The sequence below is a fragment of the Genypterus blacodes genome, unplaced genomic scaffold (assembly GCF_046128005.1).
Source record: "Genypterus blacodes isolate CSIRO-AG114 ecotype Tasmania unplaced genomic scaffold, CSIRO-AGI_Gbla_v1 ptg000021l_1, whole genome shotgun sequence".
Classification (NCBI taxonomy): Eukaryota; Metazoa; Chordata; class Actinopteri; order Ophidiiformes; family Ophidiidae; genus Genypterus; species Genypterus blacodes.
The window spans coordinates 5,005,728-5,030,536 of record NW_027466834.1 but is presented as its reverse complement, the minus strand read 5'-3'; the positions used below and the strand labels follow the sequence as shown (position 1 = coordinate 5,030,536).

Genomic DNA, 24,809 nt, shown 5'->3' with positions numbered 1-24,809 from the left:
GAGGTTCGCTAAACAGTGAAAATGTCCCTTCTGCAGACAGCATACACTAGCCATACACATAACAATGTATGTATGCACTATGTTTGACACAACATCCACTTTCCTCAGCCATGGAATATGATTTTTTGCAACATTCAACAACTGACTAAATAGAGCACATGCATACATATAAACACCACCCAAATGTTCAATGTATTCATGATGGTTGAAGATGCAAGGATTCTTTTCCCTGAGTTACTCATACTCATTACTCATACATCAAGTTTAGTCAATTAATTAATTAAATTAAATTAAATGTGACACAAACTGCTGCTTTGTTTCCCAAACACATCAATGATAAAGGACTAGGAAACGAAGTAACTAGGAGAAGAGTTACTTCAACACTCACAATGTTTTAATAATAATAATTTATGTGTGTAGACAATGATGAGACAGTAGACTATGACCAATTGGAAAAAAGGAAGATTGACAGATGTATAAGTTTAAAATAGATAATTTTACAAGAGAACTTTGACAAGAACAAATGCTAAATATTTCATAAACTGTAACAAAGTCTATCTTTGTGTTAAACAATGACCAAGAGAAGTAAAAGTGGCGCAAAATAACATTTAGATATTACTTCTTTAAATCTATAATTAGTGTGACACATTAAATTAAGGTATTTTCTCCTCAATGTAAGTTACATAACACTGCTATTGTGAGGCACTGTAGGTGTGCATGTGTACGCTTCTGTGTCCATGAACAGAACAGGCAAAGTCAAACGGCATGTGGTTCACATCTTGGCCTTCAGAGGGCTCATATGGATTTTATGTAGAAACGTGTTTAGTGTGTCCAGATACTCTTGCGGGTGCCTCTTCAGGTGACCTGCATGTGTGGATTCCTTCCACTTCTTTGCTGTGGTGTCAATCCCACTATTCTGCCATAAGTCAACGATGTCTTCCAGAACCGCTGCGTCGCTCAAAGCATCATTCTCACAATAGAAGAAGAGCGCGGGTGCAGTGACAGGAGTCTTCCAGAATACATCGATGGCTGTGTTAAAGTAATGCACTGTTTGGTGTTTGAAGATGCCAAAGTATAGAAGACTTGCATGTTTCACAACACTCTCCCACTGAGGAATCAGGGTCTTACCTAGACCTGGGCAGAGATAAAGAGACAGAGATCCACACTTACTTATTTAAACAGAATAAAGTTGACATATCTTAAAATGTAAACCAACTGAATAATCCAAATGAAGATGTGAAAACATTTAACAAACCTACTGCCATCCTATCAATAGAACCGATCACCAAGCTGTCATAGACTTGGCCTCTGATCCTCTGTGTGAGCCCCTGATACTTCTGTGTGTCCTGGGAGACGTGGACCAGCAGCTGGGCAAACGTGTAGCCGCCAATGGAGAAGGCGTGAACCAACAGCGGACGTGACACAAAGTGTTCACTCTCCAGCAATTCCAATAAGCTTCTACCGCGATCCAAACTCCACTTTGGCCACAGGAATTCTTTTGCCTGGTGGGAGACAGAAAAAGTCATCAACTTGTGTTAGAATAATAACATGTCATAAATAATGAATCCCATTTTGAAATGAATGTTATTCCAACTGCATTGGATGGATAAAGAATTCGGTTCAACGAATGAAAATGTGCGACATTGCCAAATAAGGTATTGTGCTTATTTGGTAAAACATTGTGATTTTGATTTGATCCAAGCAATAATAAAGACATCATGTTGTTAAGGCTTTACTGAAGGATGAAGACACGTAAAATAACTTGCTCTCCTTACCTGACTCTCCACGACAAGCACGTCAAAGCCAGAGCGGAAGTAAATGTCACAATATTTAGCCAGTGCTTGGGGTCTTGAGCCCAACCACGGCAGCATCAACAGAAGAGGTTTAGAGTCAACAGAGGAGTGTTTCCGTTCCGAGGCAGGAGACACAGAGTTGTTCACATAGAGGGTGACATTCTCACCGAGCTTCTGGGCAGTTATGCCTCGGCTCAAGGCTGCCCTGGCCAGCATCGACACTGATTTCATGGGACCCGCTGGGCGACAGAAAGGGAAAGAGGATCTGCAGAAAATAGCAAACAATGGGATTTAAGGGTGAAATGAGGAGACTAAAACTGTTATGCTGATAATAGTGAAAGTTAATTTCTGGCATCAGTGTGAAGCCTTTTTATTTTGGCGAGTTTTACTGGAAAGGATAGTTAAACACTACTGTTTGCTACTGTTAGGTGAAATACCACTACATTTACCTTAAACATCAGGGGCTTCGAGCTGGATGTTATATAACACAGCACTTAAAGCGGAATAAAGAATCGTTACTTATTTTTGGTGACAGTATTGTAAATAGGCGTAGTAAAGCTGTACTCGTCTTTGATACCAGGGGTCAGTAGAGAGCAAAGTACCGTCAGTCTGCCCGGCAGACAGATTGTTCAGGAAAATCAGGGTGTAGCTTAATGCCTACTTACTTTATCATGGCGAATAAATGACGTTGATCAACAATCGGAAACACACCAATCCAACTTCTAGCTCCCTAAAGTTACCAACAACTTCAGAATTACAAACCTATTACTGAAGACTTCTAGTTAATAATTGTAGACGGCGCTAGAAGGTCGCGGCAGAAAAGCTAATTTACACTTGTGTCTCACAATCGTAATGTGTGTTTCTGGTTAATGACGAACCTGTGGACACTGTCGGAGTCAGCCGCGGATGATGCTCCACTCTATATGACACGGATCCTTACAGGCTCCAGGGCGGGATCAGCTGTTGTCTGTGAAGGTTCTCAGTCATTCGGGTCACAGTGTCCAACTGTCAAAGGAAAGTTGATTTGACTGCGACCAAATGTTCTTCCTCTTCTTTTAATTTCCGAGTCTAGATGTGAAACTAGCAGTTTGCTGGCCCCTACTGGTTTGGAATTACATTACATGTAAATTATTATCTACAACCCAGCGTCCCTGTGAAACTATTTTATTATTAATTATTACCATTATTATTATTTATTTTTTTATGGAAGTACATATGTCATATATTGTTGTGTCCCATTCCTGGGACACAACAAACCCTCAACAAACGATAGGCTATATATCTAACCTTCACAGAGCTGTTTTCAAATTCCAAATTCCAAATTCTGCTACCTTGTGTAATCGATGTTCAAATTGACTTGACGTTTGAAGTAGATCAATGATAGTGAATCACCTAGTCAAACACATTACATAACATACATCAAGCAGCATGAATACTAACATAACAGGTCCAGGGTGCTGGTGAAGCTAAAAGGAGCTATAAAGTAGATGCAGATGTTTTACTTTACTTAATTCTTTTACATAATTCTGTATTTTCCTCTTTATACTATTTATTTTTTGCTCTTGTGCTGCTTTGTTTATGTGTTTTATCCTGATTGTCCATCTTCCCAGCTTGACCCCGGTCCATGCTGACTCTGACTTGTTGGAGGATGACCTGTCCAAACAGAAAATGAGTTGCCCAATGACTTTCATAGCATGTGTGAGGCGGCAGTAATTTGTCCATGTCACCCACTGAGCTCATATGTTTGGCCTACCATTGTTTGTTCAGGCCTTTTATTTACGGCTGGCTTGGAGATTTCCTGTGCCCATATCTGATGGCGCGTTATTCCCGCCCCTCTGGAAGTTCCTCTCCTCGTCATTAACTGAGTGTACTGTAACTTTGACTGCCTCCTTATTCTGTGTTGATGTGTATTAATGAGAATGCAACCTGGCAAAGGAAATGGAAGAAAGTATTTGCAACTCACCATTCACTTCATTGGCATAAAGACACACACTCTTAACTTGCAAATTTGATTTCTTCAGATATGCTTACAAAGTTTGATCTGTGTTTGTTAAATGATTTAAGAGAAGTTTCAGAAGAGTGCATTCTTTGACCGAATGCTCCATGTGGAGATTAGATTGTATCATTATATCATAGAAGGCACATACAGTGTGACCGTGCCTCAAACTCTAAATGCATCTCAAGGTATGTGGATCAGTGTCTATTTTAGAGACAGCCAAGGGAATTAAATTAGGCCGAGGCTACTGGATTTCCCCCACGGGGTAAAACAACACACGTGAGCGGAGAGTCTGATAGTAAAGAGAATAGAGAAACACAGAGAACCTAAAATAACTGACGTGCCTAAAAGACCCAGTGAGTGGTATTCAAGGACTTCAGATCAAGAATTCTTCTGTAAAACAAAGCATCTACAGATCTACAGATCCACAAACATTGCACTACATGAGCTGATCGCGTCCATCAATTATACACACAGCACTTTTAAGGGAGTGTTTCAAAGTGAATGACTGATTTGATTTAAGAGGGAAGCTTCCGCATCAGCTGTAAATTTCACTCAGTGCCATTTATTGATCTGTAACAGTGGCTTAGTAAGTGCAGGGTAATGCCTGCTTCTCTTCTCTGCTCTTCTCTTCTCTTCTCTTCTCTTCTCTTCTCTTCTCTTCTCTTCTCTTCTCTTCTCTTCTCTTCTCTTCTCTTCTCTTCTCTTCTCTTCTCTTCTCTTCTCTTCTCTTCTCTTCTCTTCTCTTCTCTCTTCTCGGAATGGGACAATGTAATCAGAATAGGAGGATGTGCTGTTGTGAAACAGAGAAGAAGCCCAGTGAGGTTTGCAGTTAGAGGAGGATCCTGCACACAGACAAACACTCACGAGCAGAACTGTGTTTCAGCAGAGTGTGGGACAGCGGGGGGGTTTTCTGGAGGAGGTGGGGTCTGTCCCATGTGTCGGCTGTCTGATGGAGAGAAAAGGCGACTAGCACAGTGAGTATGAGAGGACACAGAGTGCTACGCAGAGAGACTGCAGGCATGCTGCAACACAGAGCAGCATATATGTTTAAAGAGGCTGCAGCAGAGCGGGACACAGATGAGGTAAGAGCCCAGAAAATGAGACAGACCAGAAGAAACAGAACAGAGAGAATAGAAATAAGACTTTGTTTGCCTTGTTTTTCTAAACTGTGCTCAGTGTCTGTGTGTGTAAAAGCAAATCAAGATCAGATATGTTTTTCTAGGCTTCAACCTGACTGGAATGCTTTTCCTATACACTTACATCCTCACTGGTGCCACTAATAGGGGTATTAATGTGACGTGTTATTTTTTCCAGGCGTGTTAAGCATGAGATCCCCTGGGATTTGAGAGATCTGTCAGACATGTGAATGGACGCAGCATGTGACTTTGCAATTGGAGTTCGCAGAAACCCATCATGCTCTGTTTGTGGAATCTTTATCTACTTCTCCCCCTCTCCTTGCCTCTGTCACTTCATGGCACAGAGGAAACACCACAAGGAGACACTGCACAGCCTTCACAAAGATCTTACCAGCCCTCTTTAACACCAAGAATTCCTCTGTTTGTACTCAAGAGTATTGACTCATCATCCGAGGAAATAGACAGACAAGGGGTTATTGGTGAATATGCTGATACGCAGGAGAGCTCGGAGACATCTCTTTTGTTTTTGAATAAAAAGGTGCTTGTAATAACCGGACCCACGCAGAGCGCTACAGATGTTCCAGGTTCCAAGGGGAGTTCCAGAATCACAGAATCATCACCTGGATTTCCATCACAAACCAGCCAGGAACAAGCACTCGTGTATAAAGCAGCTGATAGCAGCGTCTCTATACTTCATCCACAGACTGAAGCCAGGCAGAATGAGACTACAGACAGCCAGTTACATTTTCCTTTCTCTGGTTCACTTCCACCAGAGAGTCCAGACCTGGAGACCACCGTAGGGCTGTCGGCTGGATCTGAGCCCAATCCCCAGCATCCTACGCTACTGTTCACCATTGACAGCCAGGGAGAGACTATAGGTTCCAGGTCCACAACCGGGCAGATAAAGGAAGGGACAATCCTATTGAAAGACACTGGCGATGGACTAAATGATGTTACAGATTGTATTTTGCTCCAGGAAGATGTCAGCATACAGAGAGATAAAGGTTGGTCCCATTCATTTTCTTGACACTTGTATTGGATTGTTGCAAATGTTGAATACAAAGTTGATTGTGATAAGGAATGTTATTGTTGTTTCGGTTTAGTTAATCCAGCTTTTTAAATTGGACAGGAAAATGCCAGACTTTATGTCCAAATCTCTGCAGAGTTTTTGATCTGCATTCTCCCGGCAGACACACTTGTTTTACATTCACAGGATGGTTTACATCCTCACCCTCACCTTCCTCTTTCTCCATCTCTTGCTCTGTGAATCGTTTCATCATGGATTCTTCCCCTGGGCTCCACTCAATCTCTCCTTTAATTCAGAAAAGGAACACTTACTCCCCACTGCAGTGTCTGTGTGTGTGTGTGTGTGTGTGTGTGTGTGTGTGTGTGTGTGTGTGTGTCTGTCTGTGTGTGTGTGTGTGTGTGCGTTAGGCAAAGTTCACTGTTTCCAATGACCTCTGTACCATGACCTAATATGGTGAACACCTGCACGTATATACTCTACACACACATACATGATGACACTCACTTGTCAAAGTAAATGATTTGTGTGTCCAAGGGTGGAGGAAGGGCGTCTTTGACAGAGCTGTGTTAGAAATGTCTTCACTATCAGAAAGCACAATTTGTTGAGTAACTTCACAACATTTCGTGAAAACCAAATTTTTGCTTTATAAATTGGATGTGCTCATCTGCAGAGGTTCTTTTAAAAACAAATATTATTGGTGTTAATAGCAAGCACAGTGAAAATGAAAGTGTGTGTTTGCTGTTTATGCATTGACACAAGTACTTCTGGAATAGCTGAAATAGGCCGCATTCCATTTATAGATCCAACATAGTCCATTTAAGTCCCCTGATGGAACTTTGCTTCCATAGAGCAGCCACGTTGTTGCTCCGAATGCTGTTTCACCGACAGAATATGATGTGTGCATTATTTATTGACTACACGCTCACACAGATTGGAGAGCTACACATTACTGTAACTGTCTCTGCACTTGACCATGGTTATTAATAGTCAGGTAAAATGAGGGCACCATTCAGGTCAATACGGGCTGATCAAAACTAGTCTCATGCTCGCTCTCTCTCTCTCTCTCACACACACACACACACACACACACACACACACACACACACACACACACACACACACACACACTCCTGCTCCCTCTCTCTCTGTGTGACCTAGATAGAGAATCCCAGTTACCAGCCTGCTCTGTTTTATTATGGATCAACTTGACACATAGCAGATCTTTCTTTTGCTCTCATTTACAAAGTATCCTATCGGGGCACAATGTACTCTTTGGTCAAGCCTTTGCTGTTTCCAAAACACAATGAATGTCATCACTATCAACATTGCCTAAGACTGTTTTTGGAACAACAGTTTGCAGTGTATAACATAAAATATGAGGATTTTATATACATACATGTTCCTCTTTTAAAGATGTGTGATGTATTTTATGGTCTTTATTTTACAGATGGGTTGAGAGAGGACAGTTTGCAGGTGTCAAAGGTCGGTAGCAGACCGTCCCTCGATGGTAACATGGACACCTCTGCTTCACCCTGCAAAAACAACCAATCCTGGACCCCCATATACCCAGATGACCTCACACCCAATGAGCCTCTGCTGCCATCTCTGGCTCTAAGCCCGCCACTTTTCGTCCCTCTGTATCCTGATTGGAATTCTGCCCTTGCCACATGGGGATTAGCTTGGGAAGCCCACATCTATGGGCTGGGGTCTGTCTTTATTGTTTTTGGCCTGATCTCTGTGGTCGGCCTGTTAGGCCTGCCTTTGCGTTGTCCTCCGGGAGCCCCATATTTCACCCTGCTCCACCTGTTCCTCATGGCTTTTACAGGGACCCAAGCTTTCTTCTTGCTGTACGATGCCTATAATCACCAAGATCGTCTCCCTCCTGTGTGCTCTCTGCTCCTCTCTGAGCTCCCTCTCCCCTGCTTAATCACAGCTTTCTCTCTTGCCTTCCACCTTCTTTCCCTACGCTCACGCATGCGTCTTTCACTCCCGCTTGCTATTTCCACCTCATTCTCAGTCTTGCCCAGACCAAGCCTGTTACTTTGTGTATGTCTGGTGCATTTTGGAGTCTCTCTGGGATGTGTTGGCCTTCTTCAACTCACACGCAATCTCCCTGTCTTCATCATTGTATTCCCTCAGGCCTCATTTGTGTGCCTTTCAATATTTCTCTCATGCGCCTACCTAATTTTCTACTGTTTTATACGAGTCGACACTAAGCATATCTACAGGCTGAACGACAGTGAGGAGAATGGAGGATCCCCTGGAGTGACACCACCAGCACGTTGCCCATTCGTCAAAGTGGAGGACTGGGGAAGGGCAGCAGGTGCTGGAATAGCTGCTTCATTGTTTCTGTTGGGGTGTGGAGGGCTACAGCTCTATGGGATACTGCATGCCCTTGGCCTGGGTGGGGTTGATGGCTTTGGGTTCCAGCCTTGGCCCTGGTGGAGCTACCAGGTGGGCTGCAGGCTCTGTGAGGTCGGGGTGTGTCTATGTTTGTCTCTCATTGGCGCATACCCTATATTCTGCCAGGGCAACACAATCAGGACCATAACTCATCCCCGCCCAGGATCTTGGTCTCGCCTCACCAGCTCCTCCCCTTCACAGGGAGTCAACCTGCCCTCCCAGGGAAGTCTCCACTCTCCCGTCCTCTCCTCTCACTATTCCTGGTCGCAGGGCAAGCAGGAAAAAATTGTGGTTTGTGAGATCATCAGTAAGGGACACACACAGGATCTTCCCCTTTCTTCAATGACAGAACCCCCTAGAAAAGGAATAGACTTTGTTTTCAATTCCAAGCAAACAAGGGCCCACATTCTCCCTCTCCCCATACCCCCAAGCCCACCACATAAGCAAAAAAGTCAATTGGAATGTCAGCTATCTCCACAGGACAGCCTGGGTCTGGAGACAGACTCTACTGGCGACCTACGGCCCCCGTCTCCCATAGATTTGTCTCGCAGCATCGACCAAGCCTTGTTCAGTGAATCTCTGTTCTCTCACAGTCTCTTTGGTTTGCCAAGACTGCCCCACGCGTCCTCCAGCCACTCTTTGACCTCCCCTAGCCAAATTACATCAAAGCAGTGTCCAAGCTCAGTGGAAGATGTCCTGTACCGAACCTCTTCCTGTGGCGACGTAGATCAAGAAAACGGTTCAAGACCTTCCCAGCCATGTGGTTCTTTGTCATGCCACAAGAAGCAGCCAACCTCACCGGAACAATGGGACTCGGTTGGGAGTAACTCTGGTTTGCTGTGCCGTGCATCTCTGAGTAGCTCATCCCAGGGCCTCTGCTGCAATATCAGAGAGACAGGAAAGATGCGCTCACATCCCTGGGCACACAAAGGGCAAAACTTTGCTCCGAGCAGCCTCCCACGGGCAATCCCCCACCTGCCTTATCACAGGCGATACCGAACCCTGAGCGCAGCCTCCCAGGATAAACAGGAATCTGGCAGACTGGCAGCGACTAAGCAACTGAGTGAAAGCAAACAGCTGGAATGGGACCTGGCCGTGCAGGCAGAGTTTGTCAGTGTGTGCAGACAAATTGATGCTCTGAGTGTTTGCAGTGACACCATTGAACTGTAGGATGTTGTAAAGGATCAATTGTGGTAGAATGTTAAGAACTTTACGTAAATCATTGTAGTTATTGAGATGAAAATTATTTATGGAACGAATGTAAATTGATTTCACACAATGTAAAACTAACTTATTGTCTTCTAATGCTGTATAGTGGAAATTATTAATATTCAAATTTAGAGGTGAAAGGATGATCTCAAAATCATCACATTATTCACTATGCTCTCCCTTTTGCAGGAGAGTTCAATGAGTGTTTTCAATTTTATAATATTATGGCAGCCTTGTGGTTGAAAGTTGTGTATGTTCTTAGGTTATCATTAACATTTAATTACATGCTCATTCTAGATAGGAATGAATATCAAGATCCATACACTGCTGTTGATAAAGTGTACAAATGTTGTTGTCAGATTTAACTCAAGCTGATATTTGAGGTGGCAATCATTTTGGTTTTAATATTTGTATATATAACACATTCCAATTTTGATATTTAAGCAAATACTGCAGAAAGAAGGACCCGTTCAAGGAAGGCTGTATATAAAGAAGCATCCCTCTTGATAGCTTAGAGAAAGAAGGATCCTAGATGTTTGTCAGCCATGTCTTTACATCTCCTGCTCGTATTACATAAAGCACCAACCTCAGTTGAAGCTTTGAAAGGTTGAAAGGTTAATGCTCAAATTTGAAATATGACTACAACTTTGATTGATGCAAGCCAAACCTGAGCAGTGTTCTGGTTACCATACATTTTTGAGAAAGGAGGGAAGCTGAATGATGAAGTGAATGTCCACAATTTTGACTATACTGCCATCTATTGGTCTAACTTGTAATGAAGCGAAGAAACCAGGATCGTAACCAAGTGTTGTTCTTAAATCTGCAGTACATGGTAATATGACAAAACATATTACATAATGTCAAAAATTATCTTTATTCATGCAACAACATTTACAGCAAGTATAATTCTAAGCCTTAGTGTATATAGAGACATTATTTTCAAGTGTAAACCCCCAAAATGTAACTGTGTAACAGTGAAATAGTGTCGTCCAACAATACAAAGTCCATTTACTGTAATCAGCAAACACCTGTTATGATCCATCATGTATCACAAATAAATATTTATATATTGCTTCAGTACCGCAGATATTGAAAGCTTCCCAGCAAGTAATGCAAATCATATTCAAACCCAATATATCAACTCAAAAGTCCTTCAAACTATGACTCTCCAAACAAATAAACTGAATCTAACCTATTCCACTGACTCGCTATGTAATTTTTCAAATACTGAGCCTGATGATACAACAAATCACTTCCTGTATTATGTGAGATGCACATTTTATAGCCATGATAATAATGATGAGTCTTCAAAATGGAAATATGGAAGATCTCAAGATAAATCAAGTCAGGGGTGGATTCATTGGTATTTGAATAGAGGGTGTAAGAAATTATGCTAAGCTAGAAATACAAGGAATGATTCCAAATAGATATGCAGTTAAAAACCAACTAATTTTCATTCACCTCATCATACATTCATCCTGTCACAAAATACAACATTAACGTTGTGATCTCTACTCAAATCAGCCTGGAATGAGATTATACTTAATTGTTTCTATAAGGTGCTCCCGCTCCGTTAACGTATGTGGATTAAGGCTGACCCTCTGCTTTAGTTCTTCCTGTATTAGTGCAACACATCCGCAGAGCTCATTACAACTGAGACTCAGATTGGAATACAGAAGTGACCAAAGCATCAAGACTTACAGGGTGAATATTACAACATAAATATATATTTTAGCGTGTAACTGACTATTACCTGATCCAGTGGAGGGATTTTGCTGCTCTGAAGTTTCATAAAGAAATCTGATTGTCTGGATATGTATATATATATTCATTTATATATATCTCATAGATATACTGTATTTATATAAGAATTCATTTCTCCCCTCACAGAGTGCTACATAAAGTCACAGGTCTCTAATTAGATCAGCAGGGAGTAAGGTCGTCCTACAGTTGTTAGTGTTTGTTTGTCAGCCCATGTTAAGCAGAGAGGGATCAGCAAACTTGTTCATTGCATTAACCCCGCTACACCTTGATGACGGAGGAGGAAAGGCAGCTTCAGAGTTCATGAAGCAGCCATCAATGTTGTATTTTGTATCTGTGCAGCTATCTTTTGAACTCTACTTACTCCAGATTCAAGTGTGTTGCTTCATCAGTCCTCGAAGGTATCGGGTATGAAACGAGCACTAAGTGGGAGACAGATTGAAGAGTAGCGCCAGACTGCAGAGCACGGATTTGTTCCACAGTCACAACAGCTTTGTATTTGTAGCTTGATCACATTCGTCCGGTGCATCTGCTTGTGGCTGCTGGCGTCGGGACATTAGGCCCCGATCGAGCGTTTCCTCTTCCTCCTGTCTCAGTAAAGTCGTTTCTCGTGACTGCAGTTGGAGAAGGAACACAAGACACAACAGATGCAGATTGTCTGTTGTCGTAACAAAAACAATCAAAGACAGAGAGCCAAAAAAGAAGAGGATGAAGGTGAGATAACAGGATGGCTGTACTTACATGGCACATATGAATAGCTAACAGGAGAGCATGAGTAAGGAAAGGAAGAAAGAAGAAAATTTGACGCAGCTTACAACAGATAAATAGATTTTTCCTTCGATTGTTAAAAAAAAAAAGGTTTGTGATAAAGGGACTGAATTGAGATGCAGCCTAAACACACAACACACACACTGGGAGACATTACAAATAATGCCTCATGTTCAGAGATGAAAGTTGCACAAATGATGAGAGTTACTAAAAATACCACAAAGGTTGTTTATAGAGGATATTACATCACAGGGAAAATAAGCAGACGTCACCATAAACCGGATCAAGGGTCAGACTTACGAATGGAGACCGTGGACTCCGCCCTCCATTTGAGCAGACATAGTTCTCTTTTCAAACTTCAGCTCTCCGGAGTACATCATCGATCTGCAGCAGAGACACACAGCTCCGTCTAGCCATAGGCCTTATGCACATGCAATAGTTGAAATCACACACACACACACACACACACACACACACACACACTCACCTCAAAATGGACAGACTCTTCGCTCCTATGTCCTGGCAGCTGTGTTGCATACCGGCAATGAGGTAAGGAACAAACTTTTGGATGGATCCTTTATCTTGTACTGAGCCTGAGACGCCCTGAGACACTTTCACTTTATCACCCTCACTGGACACACACACACACACATTTATGCACATTCACGCACAAGAAAGAAGTATGCCACAATCAGATCCTGTGACTGTCACATTTTCAAGTATATGTGTCTACACAGCACACATACACACACACACACAAGCCTCTCTTCTTCTATACCTGAAGTAGCGTTTCTCACTACTGTTTTGCTCCATGGCATCCAAGGAGCCCATTCCTCTGTATTTTTTCAAACGTACGCCATCGGAAAAGAAATACTCTCCCGGAGCATCGGTGGTTGCTGCGAGCAAAGACCCCATCATAACTTTGGACACAAAATGTCAAAGGTAAAAAAAGGGTTTAAGTTATGTGTTATAGATGAAGTGATGACAAAAGCAAAGTGCAGAGGGCTACAAAAAGACAAAAGCAGCAAATGAGCAAAAATGAATGCTGATGTGTAAAACAGATCTGGCTGGGATTTTTCCGACCTGTAGATGCTCCGAGGGCCAGAGCTTTCACCACATGTCCGACAGTCTGGATGTCTCCATCGGCGATAACTGGCACTCCAAAACGTCGAGCATACTCAGCAACTTTGTACACGGATGTTCCCTGGGGCCGTCCACATGCCATCACTGGGGAACAAGACAATATGCCAGAAGTCTGTACAAGCTCATCATGGATATCAACATGTCTCATTAATACTTCAGCCTGGGTGAAGGACTTGCACTTTCAGCTCCATGTATCAAAAACTGACCTCCCAGCCAATACCTACATACAACCACCAATCAGCATCCAGCTTGACTCCTCTCAAATCGATCCTACAAATTCTGCCAGGAATGTGGGTGTCCTGATTCAAGTCCTTGATGCCAGCCTACAAAGCAGCGTCCAGTTTGGCACCCACTTATCTGATTATGCTCTTTCACGCTGATTCCGCTCTGCCAACAAACGGTGCTTGGTGCCGCCAACACAACAAGGCCCTGAACCTCTAGCCAGACTGTATTCTTGGACTAGATTTTTGTTTTCGATGTATTCAAATCTCATGTACATTGCTTTGGATAAAACTGTCTGGTCTGACACATATTTCTGTCAACCCCTCAGAATGTGATATTTTGGATTTATTGGTAAGTAACGGAGCCTTTAGCGTGTTTCTCTTCACCTCACCTTCCTGGGTGATACACATAGATCCACAGCCCATGCCCACCCTCAGTGCATCCACGCCAGCGTCGATCAGGTTCTTAGCCTGGGCGGCCGTCACCACTTAGAGAGAGACAGAGGCGCAGGGAAAGTGCTGTGTGAATGTTAAGGTGAGGAGTTTCAACAACACAAATTCAGAGGTTAAACACAGAGAAACTACAGGCACACAGAGTATACCTCCACCAAGGTCAAACGTTCCTCAAAATATGACATTTAACACTGATAAATCAACATTCTTTAATTCTACCATGTCTGCCTCCAAAATTATGGACAAATATCTTTAGATGAGTTGATTTTTCTGTGTTTTCTTTTTCTTTTTTGTAGTCTACCCAACATGTCCAACAGTACACAAATTCATTCATGAGATCCTTTGGATTCTACAACACACTGTTATGGGCCCAAAGGTAAAGGTGTTTACTACAGCAGAACCATCAGTCATACAGTTTACGGATTATTCCCTGAATCATATCCAAACAATCACACAAACAGACAAACATGACACCATAAGCTCTTCGGTGGAGGGAACAAGGTGAGCTTACCATTTCCCCCGACTATTTGAAGTTCGGGGTATTTCTGTTTGATGTAGTTTATCATATTTATTTGATACACAGAGTTTCCTTGAGAGGAATCCTAGAATCAAATGTGAGATATAATTAGTGAGAGATGAACCAGCAACATTATTAAAGGTTCATGACAGTCACACACACACACACACACACACACACACACACACACACACACACACACACACACACACACACAATTAGATGGTAGGATGAGTGTCATTATGGCTCCTCCATATAAAAGCTTAATCTCATCATTGCCAAAACCTACCAGCACTACCAAATCCACCCCCGCTTGTACGAGGATGTCCAGTCTGTATTTGTCATCCTCCCTGGTGCCAATGGCAGCTCCACACAGCAGCTGTTTGCGGGAGTCCTTGGAAGCAAGCGGGTAATCTCTATTCTTCTTCAGGTCAGTCCTGGCAATGATGGCAACCAGCTCATCACTGTCATTCACTATGGGGAGCTTACCTAAAGAGCAACATAAGGGAGTGTGAAATAGGACGCTCAGAGAAGGAGAATGAAGCCAGATTATGTATTTGATTAAATATACTCTACAGTCTTACCTTTTTTGCCGCGTTGCAGGATATCGTTAGCCTCTTTAAGTGTGACATCAGCGGGTGCGACAACTAAATCTTCCCTTTTTGTCATTGCCTGGAACAAACGGAGGTGGAATAGCTTCAAACACTGGACAAAATAGTCTTACATCATACATTCACTGCACAGCTAATATTTGTCAATGCTGCGCAAACATAAACACATGAATCATACACACACCTCCTCCAGGGGTCTGTCATGGTCCTTTTCAGAGAGAAAGTCTATATCTCGGGAGGTGACGATGCCCACCAGCTTGCTGCCCATCTTGCCAGTCTCTGTAATGGGAATCCCAGAGAAGCCGTGTCGCACCTTGGCCTCAAACACGTCGCCCACTGTGTGATGTGGACTCATTACCACCGGATCTGTAATGAAGCCCTGCTCAAATTTCTGCAAATGAAATCACAAAGGTTGTGTGGTCAGGGGTCTGGGGTGTGATATGAGCACAGATTTTTTTTTTCATTTCAATTGTAAGTTGATGTTTTGATGACTTTATCCCTCTTACCTTGACTTTACGCACTTCATTAGCCTGGAATTCAGCATTACAGTTATGGTGAATTATTCCAATTCCACCCATCAACTGAAACCAAAAGCAACCAGTCAGAGGCTGAAGAGCTGAGCATTCACAGAGCTAACACTGAAAAGGTCACCAAGCCACCCCAAACTAAATACTGACAATGATAAGAAATGTCAACACTAGCAAGATAACAGACAAAGTAAAGAGCCAGGGAGGAGGTTAGCTCCAGGCTGCGACGTGCTTGTACTCACTGCCATGGCGATGGCCATCGAGGACTCTGTGACTGTATTCATGGGAGATGAAATAAGAGGTGTCTTCAGGGTGATCTTCCTCGTCAGTGCAGAGGTTAGATCCTGGCAAAAGAGTGTAGGGACAGACACAACATTTCATCATTTTGTAGCACCAGATAAAATAAATCCAAAAAGAAGATGATGAGGGGGAAAAGGTAGTATGGTTCCCCTTCTTATCACTGCAGTGTGGATGTGTAAAGTAAAAGGTGCACAAAGTATATCAGGCAGCTAATACACACACGCTGCAAACTCAATGGTTATGCATTTAGAACCGTCTTTTGCAGATTGTTTGTTTAAAATCCAAGCTCATTTGATGGTATCCTGTGCTCTGCATGAGACGACATGCGTGTGTGTCTGTTTGGAACACCTGCTCTCCACCAATATTGCCCATGTGACTGAGAAATTAAAGTCCCAGCAGAGCTTACCAAGAGGAAAACAAAGCAAGTCAAATAAACAACTCTGTGCTCCAGCACCCTTCACTTGACAACATAGCAACATGGTAAAGCTTTGCGTATAAGGAGAGCATGTAAGCCTATACTGTCTTTGCTTTGTATTGGTTGTCAGGGCTGGGAAATATGAACATACAAGGACAATATGAGTGTCAATATTTTATATAAAGTAAAGATTTATTGGGGAGGCCTTGCACCCAAACCAAGAGAACTGAGCCCAGACACTGATAAACACCAGCTACACACACACCCTTTTCCACAGCCACAAGAGTAATAGAGTGTGTGTGTGTGTGTCTGTCTGTCTGTCTGTCTGTCTGTCTGTCTGTCTGTCTGTCTGTCTGTCTGTGTGTGTGTGTGTGTGTGTGTGTGTGTGTGTGTGTGTGTGTGTGTGTGTGTGTGTGATACTCACCACCTCATCACAAGTAAAATCTATGAAACCAGGGAGGATCACAAAGTCACTGAGAAGGTAGAGAAAAACACACAGACATGACAACATCATGCTTGGGGAATAGAAAAGCACAAAGTGAATAAAACAGATGATTGAAAACAAATCTTGTGTTGCTGTAGTGGTTTATGTGGACTGTACATATCCCAATTTTTTTTTTACAAACCAACAGTGATCTGGAATAATCTGCAAAGCCTTCTCTCTTTCATCCCCTGCAAGCTGATAAAGCTTGCATATATTCTCCATTAAACAAAGTACACTGACGCCCATTAATACACTGACAAACACACACACACACACTCACACACACACACACACACACACCAATTTAATGGAAGATGTCTGTGTAATCACAAAGTCGGCATTAACTACTTTTATGAATAATAATCCTCCACATAAAATCCCAGCAGATGTGTCATTGCTGAAATCACTTATCTCATGGGAGATGTTGCATAACTCTGTGTGTCTCTACGTGTACTTCTATATGTACACCTGTGTGTTACAATATAAAAAATACATTTGTACATTATTAGCATTTCTTACTTGTATGTGAGTCCATCGCCGATAGCAAAGAGCTGTTGTGCAGTTAGTCCATCTTCAGGAACATAACCTGTGCCTCCACTGATCAAGTAGTCGGCCATGCTGAAATATGAACGCATTGGTTAATGCAGCACAGCTAACTGCTCGTGGCCCAGTTTGAGAACTTGGTAACCATATCTGATCAACCATTTACTGTAAAGTGTGTGTCATAGAGGTGCTGTGTTGTCTTGCTCCACTTTCTCTGAGCCCATTTTTCCTATACAAACAACAAGATCCGATTAAAAATGTTGATGCCGAGGCAGGAAACGCTAACAGTTATCCCTTTTCTTCAATGGAAACTCCTTCCATACATGGAGCTTAGCAGGTAAGAGGATTTGGCTGCCCAGGAAGCTGATTGACGGGCTCACAGCTAGCTAGAAGCTCACCAGGACATGACAATACCTCAGTGACTATTGGAGGGACTTACAAGTTTTATCACGACAGACACATACTACCTAATGGATGATCTGGGGTGATGTTTAGGCCATGACCTCACAGCCGGAGCAGTTTGACAGAGACTGACCTCTCTGGTTCATATCCGGCTTGGATACGTGTGGCGCTGTATCGTTGTGCCGCCGTCTCGTGCCCCCGTCCATTTCCATGAGGAGTTGGGTGGGCATATGCTCCGTACGGGTGGGGTTGTTCCCCATCTCGGAGAGGTGGCCGTGCTGGTTCCATGTCCCCAACAATCCTCCGGTAGTCAATCTGATAATTGTCCCTGTCCCCATCCCCAAACCGGTCATGACCATGACCCTCCATCTCTATGAAATCCAGAGTTCAAATCGCTACAGGGCCTCGCCACCTCGCTCACACACCTCAAGCACTTTTGACTGCTGTCATAAACACATACACAATCACACCCTTGCAGCGGACAGAGTTTCTTGACAGACACACAGGCTGTAATCGCTCACATCAAATGCTTTGAGCACATGTTCACACAAACACCCTTCAGACACACCTGTCATGGGGAGAAGCTGTCTTGTCATCTGTTTTGTCTCCAAGGCAATAATTAGCCAAGACTAAGTTTTTACAAGCTCATCTTTCCTGTCACAGCTTAATGGTTTCACCGGGTTAAAAAAAAGTATTTCCGAGGTTTTAAAAAGGTGCAATCATCAGCGTTAAAACATTCCTCATTGTTTGCCTGGAGGAAAGTTTGCTTCCCAGTTGTTCTTTCATCATCCTTGGAGTTTTAGGCCCTTAGGCAGGGGGACACAGTTTTTAGCTGTGAATGAAGTCGCCTATCTTTGAACGACCTAATTCAAAATATCCCTGAATTAAAATACCCCAGCCCCTGCTCGTGCATCCGTCTGAGCGAAGAGAGTCAGGTGTTGATTGCAGAGATGTGTGTGTCCCCTCTGAGGCCCAAAAAGCAGCGCTGCTTGCTTCATCCCTCAGGCTGGGAGCTCTCCTGCCGCTTGCCGAGCTTAACTCTGTTTCTGACAGTAGCAGACGTCACTCTCCCACAAAGAGGATTGGAAGCATTAATACAGGACGGGGTGGGGTGAGACGGGCTTGTTGGGTGGAGTGAGGTGGTAGGTTGGAGAGAGGGAGAGAGAGAGAGAGAGAGAGAGAGAGAGAGAGAGAGAAGGAGGGGTCAGGATGACACTTAAACACACTTTCCCCCTCTGAGGATTACCATGGTGTGAACGTATGTGTTTTTGCAGTGCTCAAGGAGACAGTGCTGTGCCCGAGAAAAAGATCAAATCCCAGAATACCGTTTGCTGTTAGCCTACACTCTTTTTAAGACAGAGACCAGTGTGTAATTGTTTGCTTGTGTGTACACGTGTGTCGGTTGTAAGGAGAAATCTCAATTTCTAAAATGAAAGGCAACAATGTGTAGACTTCTAGATTACTTTATTTATTGAAAATAGTGTGAACAAATATTTCTCCCACACATGTCCCACATTGTTGTGTGTCCTCATATTGTAAGACAAACCCCACATACACACACAATTTTGAACATTGTTGAATATATTTAATAGTACTTTGTATTGTATTATATTACTATATAGAGTATGTGGTGGTAATTTGATAATTGCAGCATACAAAAAAAACAGCAAAACTGCACGTTAAATCAAAACAAGAGTAACTTTGTTGCCTCGACAACATCATCTGCAGGTGACTGACTGACTGACTGCCTGTGACAGTTACCGAGGGATTGAACCAGAAAAGCCTCTTACCCCCCCCTCTCTGTTTCACCACAGCAAAACAAGGTTGCGCTCTCTCTCTCTCTCTCTCTCTCTCTCTCTCGCTCTCTTCTCTTCTCTCCTCTCCTCTCCTGCATCCACTTGAGCAAACACATCCATTACGCAAATTTGGGACAAAAGATAGAAAAAATAGTAATCACAATGTAAGAAATCAATACTCGTCGACAGCACCGATCATGATCAGTGCATGAAATAGCCGTCGGCTGGCAGCTGTGTTGTTCTGAACATCCTGAAGCAGTCACCTGAGGATGAGAAGCCCAAATAAAAACATGAATAATCTATAACGAATCACGTTTCATGTTTTACTGCTTGAATAAGAGAAAATCCTACCTCCTAGCTAAGACTTTCCATTAGCTCTTTCTGATGTTTCATGAGGACGTCGTAGAAGGCTGCTTTGTCCATTTCTGTGCGAAGACACATCCGATAAAGTGTTCTCACTTTCTCCTGATCTGGCTCCGCAGCTCGAATCTTGTCGTAGTCTTCACCGCTCATCCTGCGTTTAAGTGCATCTACTATGATCATTACCCGGGACATCTGGCAAACTAATACGTCCATTTTGTCCTCCACAAACTCTGCTGTTTTCGAATGAAAAACAAAATATGTGTTTCTTTTTTGTTTAGACAGCAAAAAGAATCACACAACTACAATGAATTCAGTTTCGTATCTGTGTCACTGTAGTTAACACAACAAAATATACTCACCTTTTTTTGCGTTACTCATTTTTCCAGAGATTGGGGGGACACATTCCTGTTGATACAAATATTCTTTTTTAAATTGGACAAAAAAATAAATGCTGAATGTTTCCTGTGAGTAGTTACAGCAATTGTTTCCCTTCCCGCACCAATACAATTAAGCTATTACAACTATTCACATCAAAAAATGTATTAGTTGATAAATAGATATTAGTGCATTAGGCTTAACCTTTTTGGAGGAACCTGTTTGAATTCGGGTAAGATCCACTGTATCCTCTGGTGAAGGAGAAAAGAAGAAATGTATATCCTTTCATTATGTCATATTGTGGAAAGTAAGGTAATATTCAATGACATACAGATATATGGTGTCAGATAGGTATCTCTAATACACAGAGCGCTGCTGTCACTTATGAGGGTCTGAAAATAAACCAAGCGCGAAGACAATGTTGAGGGCGTAAACTCGGGAACAGAAAGCTCAAAAGAATATCTATGTGTAAAACAACTACCATGGTTGCAGAGAAGAGAATGTGCTCATAACACTTAGCAGTGCTCTCGTATTAAAGATATCTGGAAAGACGCGATCAGATTACACACACACACACACACACACACAGACTTGAAGATAGTAGAACATGTACCTGATGGCGGAAGGTGAACACTTGGTGGATCAGGTGGCGGATTTGTGTTTGGCTTGGAAATCATTGTGGGATCCTGAGGGAGAAAGAGCGTTTTTGGCTGAATGTTTGAGAAAGGAACGTATTGAAAGTGGTTCAGAAAACTGAAATGCCAATGATTGTACCGTTTTTTTCCTAACTTCCCCGATGGCATCATGCATTTTTGTCTCGTGCTTGCTGAACAGGCTCTGAGTGTCCTTAAGGAAGTCTGAAACATTGATCAAAGTTTGTGGCTGGAGAGTCAATGCAAAGACATGGAAATCAATTTACTTTTAAAAACAATATGGATGCTAAAAGCACACGAGCCCATTCTAGGTGCTGAACCCCACAGTGTAGCAAATGTTTCAATGTGTGTAAGACTGCAATTAAACAGACGGCTACCTTTAAATCCAGGCCTGTGTTTGGGCTCCTCGTGCCAGCATTTTTGCATCAGGTCAACAAGATCTTTTAACCCCTCCGCTGCATTCTGGTCAATTTTCTTAACATCGGGTCTGCTCTTGTCAACGGTCACCACGCATCTAACAAAGTTGTCTTCGACATCTGCTTGTCAGAGAGTGATGACATTGATACACACATATAATCATCCATTGGTGGTGAATAGGCAAACCTCCCCTGCTCTACCCACACATGATTCAGTGATCAAGCAGGGAGAGAGGGAAAATCGAGGTCACCACTGTGCTCAAACACCTCTGTTGTCATTTTTTTTGACAAATTAATACCATTAAAAACAAAAAGACAACAATATACATCAAATATCTCAATAATTACTTTTTATAGAGTAACTGTAGACTGTAGTTCCAGATCTTCACCATGATATTCCACCATGTGTAAATGAAAATATAATGCTCCCCATCGCCCTCTAGTGGGACAGAGATGTACCACCTCAATATCTATTTCAAATAATCGATTAGTGCCACAATAATGCACAAAAAGTTTTAATATCCACCACTTTTCTTCCCTTGCTATGACAACACACAACAAACTTCCATAAAACAGCCATAAAAGCCTTTCAACATTATATTTCACAACAGCAATCAGGCTAAGTAGTGTTTGGTTTCACACCAGAAATCAGCTTTCTGCCCAGCTGGGCATTTCAATTTTCACAAACCGTAGTATCATTTTCTTAGCCAGAACTCCGCCATAATATCGAATAAATTATCAATCTTACCGGCATTCAGAAGCATATAAGGTCCTAAAACGACCACCACAAAGATGGGAGCGCTTTCACGTAATATAAAGTAGGAAGCAACGTCATTCAACTCGGAAACCTCTGACGCCAAAGGAGAACAACCAATCACTTCGAGTAAATACTACTCCGTCCCACCTACTCCTATTTGATAGACAGCGGTTTTATCCAATAGTAGAGCTTCTAAGCTTCAGATGGATACCTTGCTTCCGTCAAGGAAACACGACGCCAGGAGTGCTCCTGACCAATGGGAAGACTCCGTCCATTACAATTACATGCCATTTCTAATTATGCAAATGAGTGAGAAGTTGGCAACACTGGCTCTGAGGCCTGTGAAAAGCACTGGTGGTCTTCCTGTGAAAATTAACTCAATATATATTTGAGCTTTGTTTTGGTAAATATATGACTGAGAGAACGTATTTTAGCCTTGCTGAATAGTTTACACCACCAACTCACAGCAAATGACCACAATTTAGTAAAACCCCAATAAAATATTAATAAATAATATGAATAATAAAATTAAGGGTAGATTTGTACCTGTATTTTCATTTATAAGGATTCCTTTGATCACATAGAATCTCATGGTGAATTCTAGAATAATTGTGAGCTTTGCTATGTTTCTGTGACGTGTTAAAGAGTTATAAGCATAAATAACAAGCCAAAAAATACAGGTGAGCTTTAACATTGCTGCATCAAGGGGTTATAGAGTCTGCAGAAGTCCAGTGTTGTAGTGTAACCTCACTTAATCTTGCAGCTGTGGTACAGCTGAGGCAGGTTTTTTGCTGCAGGTGTCAGCAGTGATCAAGGACTGCTTGTGTTGCATTCAAATGTACGTCGCTTTGTGTAAAAGTGTCTGCCCAATGCCTTAATGTCTGATTTGACATATTACTATTTCACTATACAAATGCAACTTTACACTGTTTTTGTCTTGTAAAATTGTCAAAAGTATATGCATTGAAGTCACTCTAACTACATCATTAGTTTAGTTTAGTTGGGTAGCAATTAATGAGGTAACAATTCTTATCACAAATACGGTGCAAGCAAAACAACATGTAATCTAAGGCAGAATGTAATTGAGTGTCTTCAGAGATCTGGTGGAAAACAGCAGGACAGCAAGCACCATAGAAGAAGTAAACCATGATTAATGTTATTACCTGGATAGAGCTCTTCAGCCACTAATATGTACCAGAGAAGGATACCATAGCTGAAAAACACAAGATGTGATGTATTTCAATACTTTACGTTTCTGGCAGCGTTTGTATTTAGTTCATTTAAGTGCTAACCTGTATATGTCAAAGGCACGGACAGGTTTGTAGGATTTTTCAAAAGCCTCGGGCGGCATGAAAGTGCTTGTGCCTCCTGTCAGCTCTTGTGTTTCCATGCCGCTGTTCACAATAACACTGCAGGAAGCCCGACACAGACCAAAGTCTGCTATCTGCAGAGTAAAATCAAAAACACGCCATAGGTACAAAAGAGAGAGAGATCAATTACAATTAATTTGATCAATTATGTATTAACTTTAAATGGTTGTTTTGATAGCCTTCTACCTTCGCATTGAAGTCTTGATCCAGCAGCACATTGCTGGGCTTCAGGTCCTGGTGCAGAAACCCCCCTTCATGGAGATAATTCATACCTGTAGCGATATCACGGGCAAAACGGAAGGCCAGGGGCCAGGGCGGAGGGCCCTTAAGGTCATGCTGCAGTGACTCTATGGAGCCTCTCTGCATAAACTCCATGACTATTCCCAGTTGTACTGAGGAAGTGCCTGGAGGACAGCCCTCATACATTCCATAAATCAGCACCACAAAAGGACAGGTAAATCTCTTCATGCGGATTGCTTCTCTTAACAGCGGAGATGCTTCGCGGTTAGCAGAGCTGTAATGAAGCAACATTTAAAAAGAAATGAATGAATATGATTTTTAAGAGGGAGTAAAAAGTTACAGAACAGTATGTATGAATTGAGCCATACCCAGAATGAAGAAATTTAATAGCCACGTCAGTCTGTAGAACTTTGTGTTTGGCCTTAAAAACAGACCCAAAGCCTCCATAGCCGCACCGCAGCTTCTCCATGCTGTTCTCTTCAATGGGCACAACTTCGTGGCTCTCCAGCGCCATTTCTTGTTGTAATTAGGCAGCGCAACGGTTCAATCTGGCAAAAAAAAGGATGAAAATACTTACAACACTGCACAACGAGAGCCCTATTGCTTGTGACGCGCGTTCATACACGGCGGTGGCTGGTGATGTGTCCACTAGCGCACTGACGATCACGACCAGTTTACGTGCAAGATTTAGTTTCTCTTCTCTTTACTCCGTTACAAAAAGTTTTAAACAAAAAAGCAAATTCGCCATCTAAAGTCTTCCAACTGCTACTCACCAAACTGTGTCCACGATCGAGAAGAAAGTAATCGAAAAATGGAAACGAAACGGCACAGCTTGGGACAGTAGGATTCTCTTCCTGTGTTTGAGAATGTCTGCGCTTAAGAGGCGGAGACTCCGCTGGTAGTTGCTGTCTACTTCCTTAAATATGGCAAATATATCGTGCGCTTATGACAACACACAACACACACACAGGGGGCAGACATATGCATAGATTTAACACATGAATGTCCGAATCATATAGCAATCTGTAGTTGTAAACCTTTGCTGTCATTCTTATTAAAAATCAATAATGTATTATTGGATGCAAATTCTTAGAAAATATGCTTCCATGACTCCAAAAATATCCAGA

The 24,809-nt window shown here is 42.4% G+C and overlaps 4 protein-coding genes across 11 annotated transcripts; 1 reads left to right on the top strand and 3 right to left on the bottom strand.

Annotated features, from left to right (window-relative positions):
• Nucleotides 1-22: 22 nt before the first annotated feature.
• LOC142992242 (transmembrane protein 53) lies at nucleotides 23-2,889 on the bottom strand. The gene is made up of 4 exons (XM_076142610.1): nucleotides 2,672-2,889; nucleotides 1,776-2,058; nucleotides 1,256-1,502; nucleotides 23-1,134 (listed from the first exon to the last, which is right to left on the bottom strand). Exons 2-4 carry the CDS (start codon nucleotides 2,022-2,024, stop codon nucleotides 773-775), a joined length of 858 nt encoding a protein of 285 aa, XP_075998725.1. The 5' UTR covers nucleotides 2,025-2,058; nucleotides 2,672-2,889; the 3' UTR covers nucleotides 23-772.
• Nucleotides 2,890-4,737: 1,848 nt separating this feature from the next.
• On the top strand, nucleotides 4,738-10,751 carry prrt4a (proline rich transmembrane protein 4a). Its single transcript, XM_076142352.1, has 3 exons — nucleotides 4,738-4,874; nucleotides 5,107-5,932; nucleotides 7,403-10,751. Exons 2-3 carry the CDS (start codon nucleotides 5,206-5,208, stop codon nucleotides 9,526-9,528), a joined length of 2,853 nt encoding a protein of 950 aa, XP_075998467.1. The 5' UTR covers nucleotides 4,738-4,874; nucleotides 5,107-5,205; the 3' UTR covers nucleotides 9,529-10,751.
• Nucleotides 10,752-11,838: 1,087 nt separating this feature from the next.
• impdh1a (IMP (inosine 5'-monophosphate) dehydrogenase 1a) lies at nucleotides 11,839-18,081 on the bottom strand. Of its 6 annotated transcripts, XM_076142324.1 has the most exons (16): nucleotides 17,846-18,081; nucleotides 17,287-17,385; nucleotides 16,708-16,756; nucleotides 15,811-15,912; nucleotides 15,548-15,622; nucleotides 15,226-15,432; nucleotides 15,015-15,102; nucleotides 14,720-14,919; nucleotides 14,425-14,515; nucleotides 13,853-13,948; nucleotides 13,180-13,323; nucleotides 12,875-13,016; nucleotides 12,584-12,727; nucleotides 12,397-12,480; nucleotides 12,070-12,086; nucleotides 11,839-11,942 (listed from the first exon to the last, which is right to left on the bottom strand). In XM_076142324.1, the coding sequence occupies exons 1-16, from the start codon at nucleotides 18,079-18,081 to the stop codon at nucleotides 11,839-11,841; spliced, it is 1,878 nt and encodes a 625-aa protein (XP_075998439.1). The 6 variants fall into 6 exon arrangements, with proteins under 6 accessions (XP_075998439.1, XP_075998444.1, XP_075998440.1 ...); XM_076142329.1 differs by lacking the exon at nucleotides 12,070-12,086 and having other exon boundaries at nucleotides 11,921-11,942; nucleotides 17,846-17,904; XM_076142325.1 differs by lacking the exons at nucleotides 12,070-12,086; nucleotides 17,846-18,081 and having other exon boundaries at nucleotides 11,921-11,942; nucleotides 13,180-13,351; nucleotides 13,767-13,948; nucleotides 17,287-17,384.
• A 1,078-nt stretch (nucleotides 18,082-19,159) lies between these two features.
• On the bottom strand, nucleotides 19,160-24,553 carry LOC142992240 (receptor-interacting serine/threonine-protein kinase 3-like). Of its 3 annotated transcripts, none has more exons than XM_076142604.1 (12): nucleotides 24,456-24,553; nucleotides 24,051-24,230; nucleotides 23,629-23,956; nucleotides 23,365-23,516; nucleotides 23,236-23,285; nucleotides 21,277-21,435; nucleotides 21,021-21,103; nucleotides 20,860-20,932; nucleotides 20,451-20,497; nucleotides 20,231-20,276; nucleotides 19,860-20,104; nucleotides 19,160-19,771 (listed from the first exon to the last, which is right to left on the bottom strand). In XM_076142604.1, exons 2-11 carry the CDS (start codon nucleotides 24,194-24,196, stop codon nucleotides 19,863-19,865), a joined length of 1,326 nt encoding a protein of 441 aa, XP_075998719.1. In that variant the 5' UTR covers nucleotides 24,197-24,230; nucleotides 24,456-24,553; the 3' UTR covers nucleotides 19,160-19,771; nucleotides 19,860-19,862. The 3 variants fall into 3 exon arrangements, with proteins under 3 accessions (XP_075998719.1, XP_075998720.1, XP_075998721.1); XM_076142605.1 differs by having other exon boundaries at nucleotides 19,860-20,101; XM_076142606.1 differs by lacking the exon at nucleotides 19,160-19,771 and having other exon boundaries at nucleotides 19,880-20,101; nucleotides 20,227-20,276.
• Nucleotides 24,554-24,809: the final 256 nt, after the last annotated feature.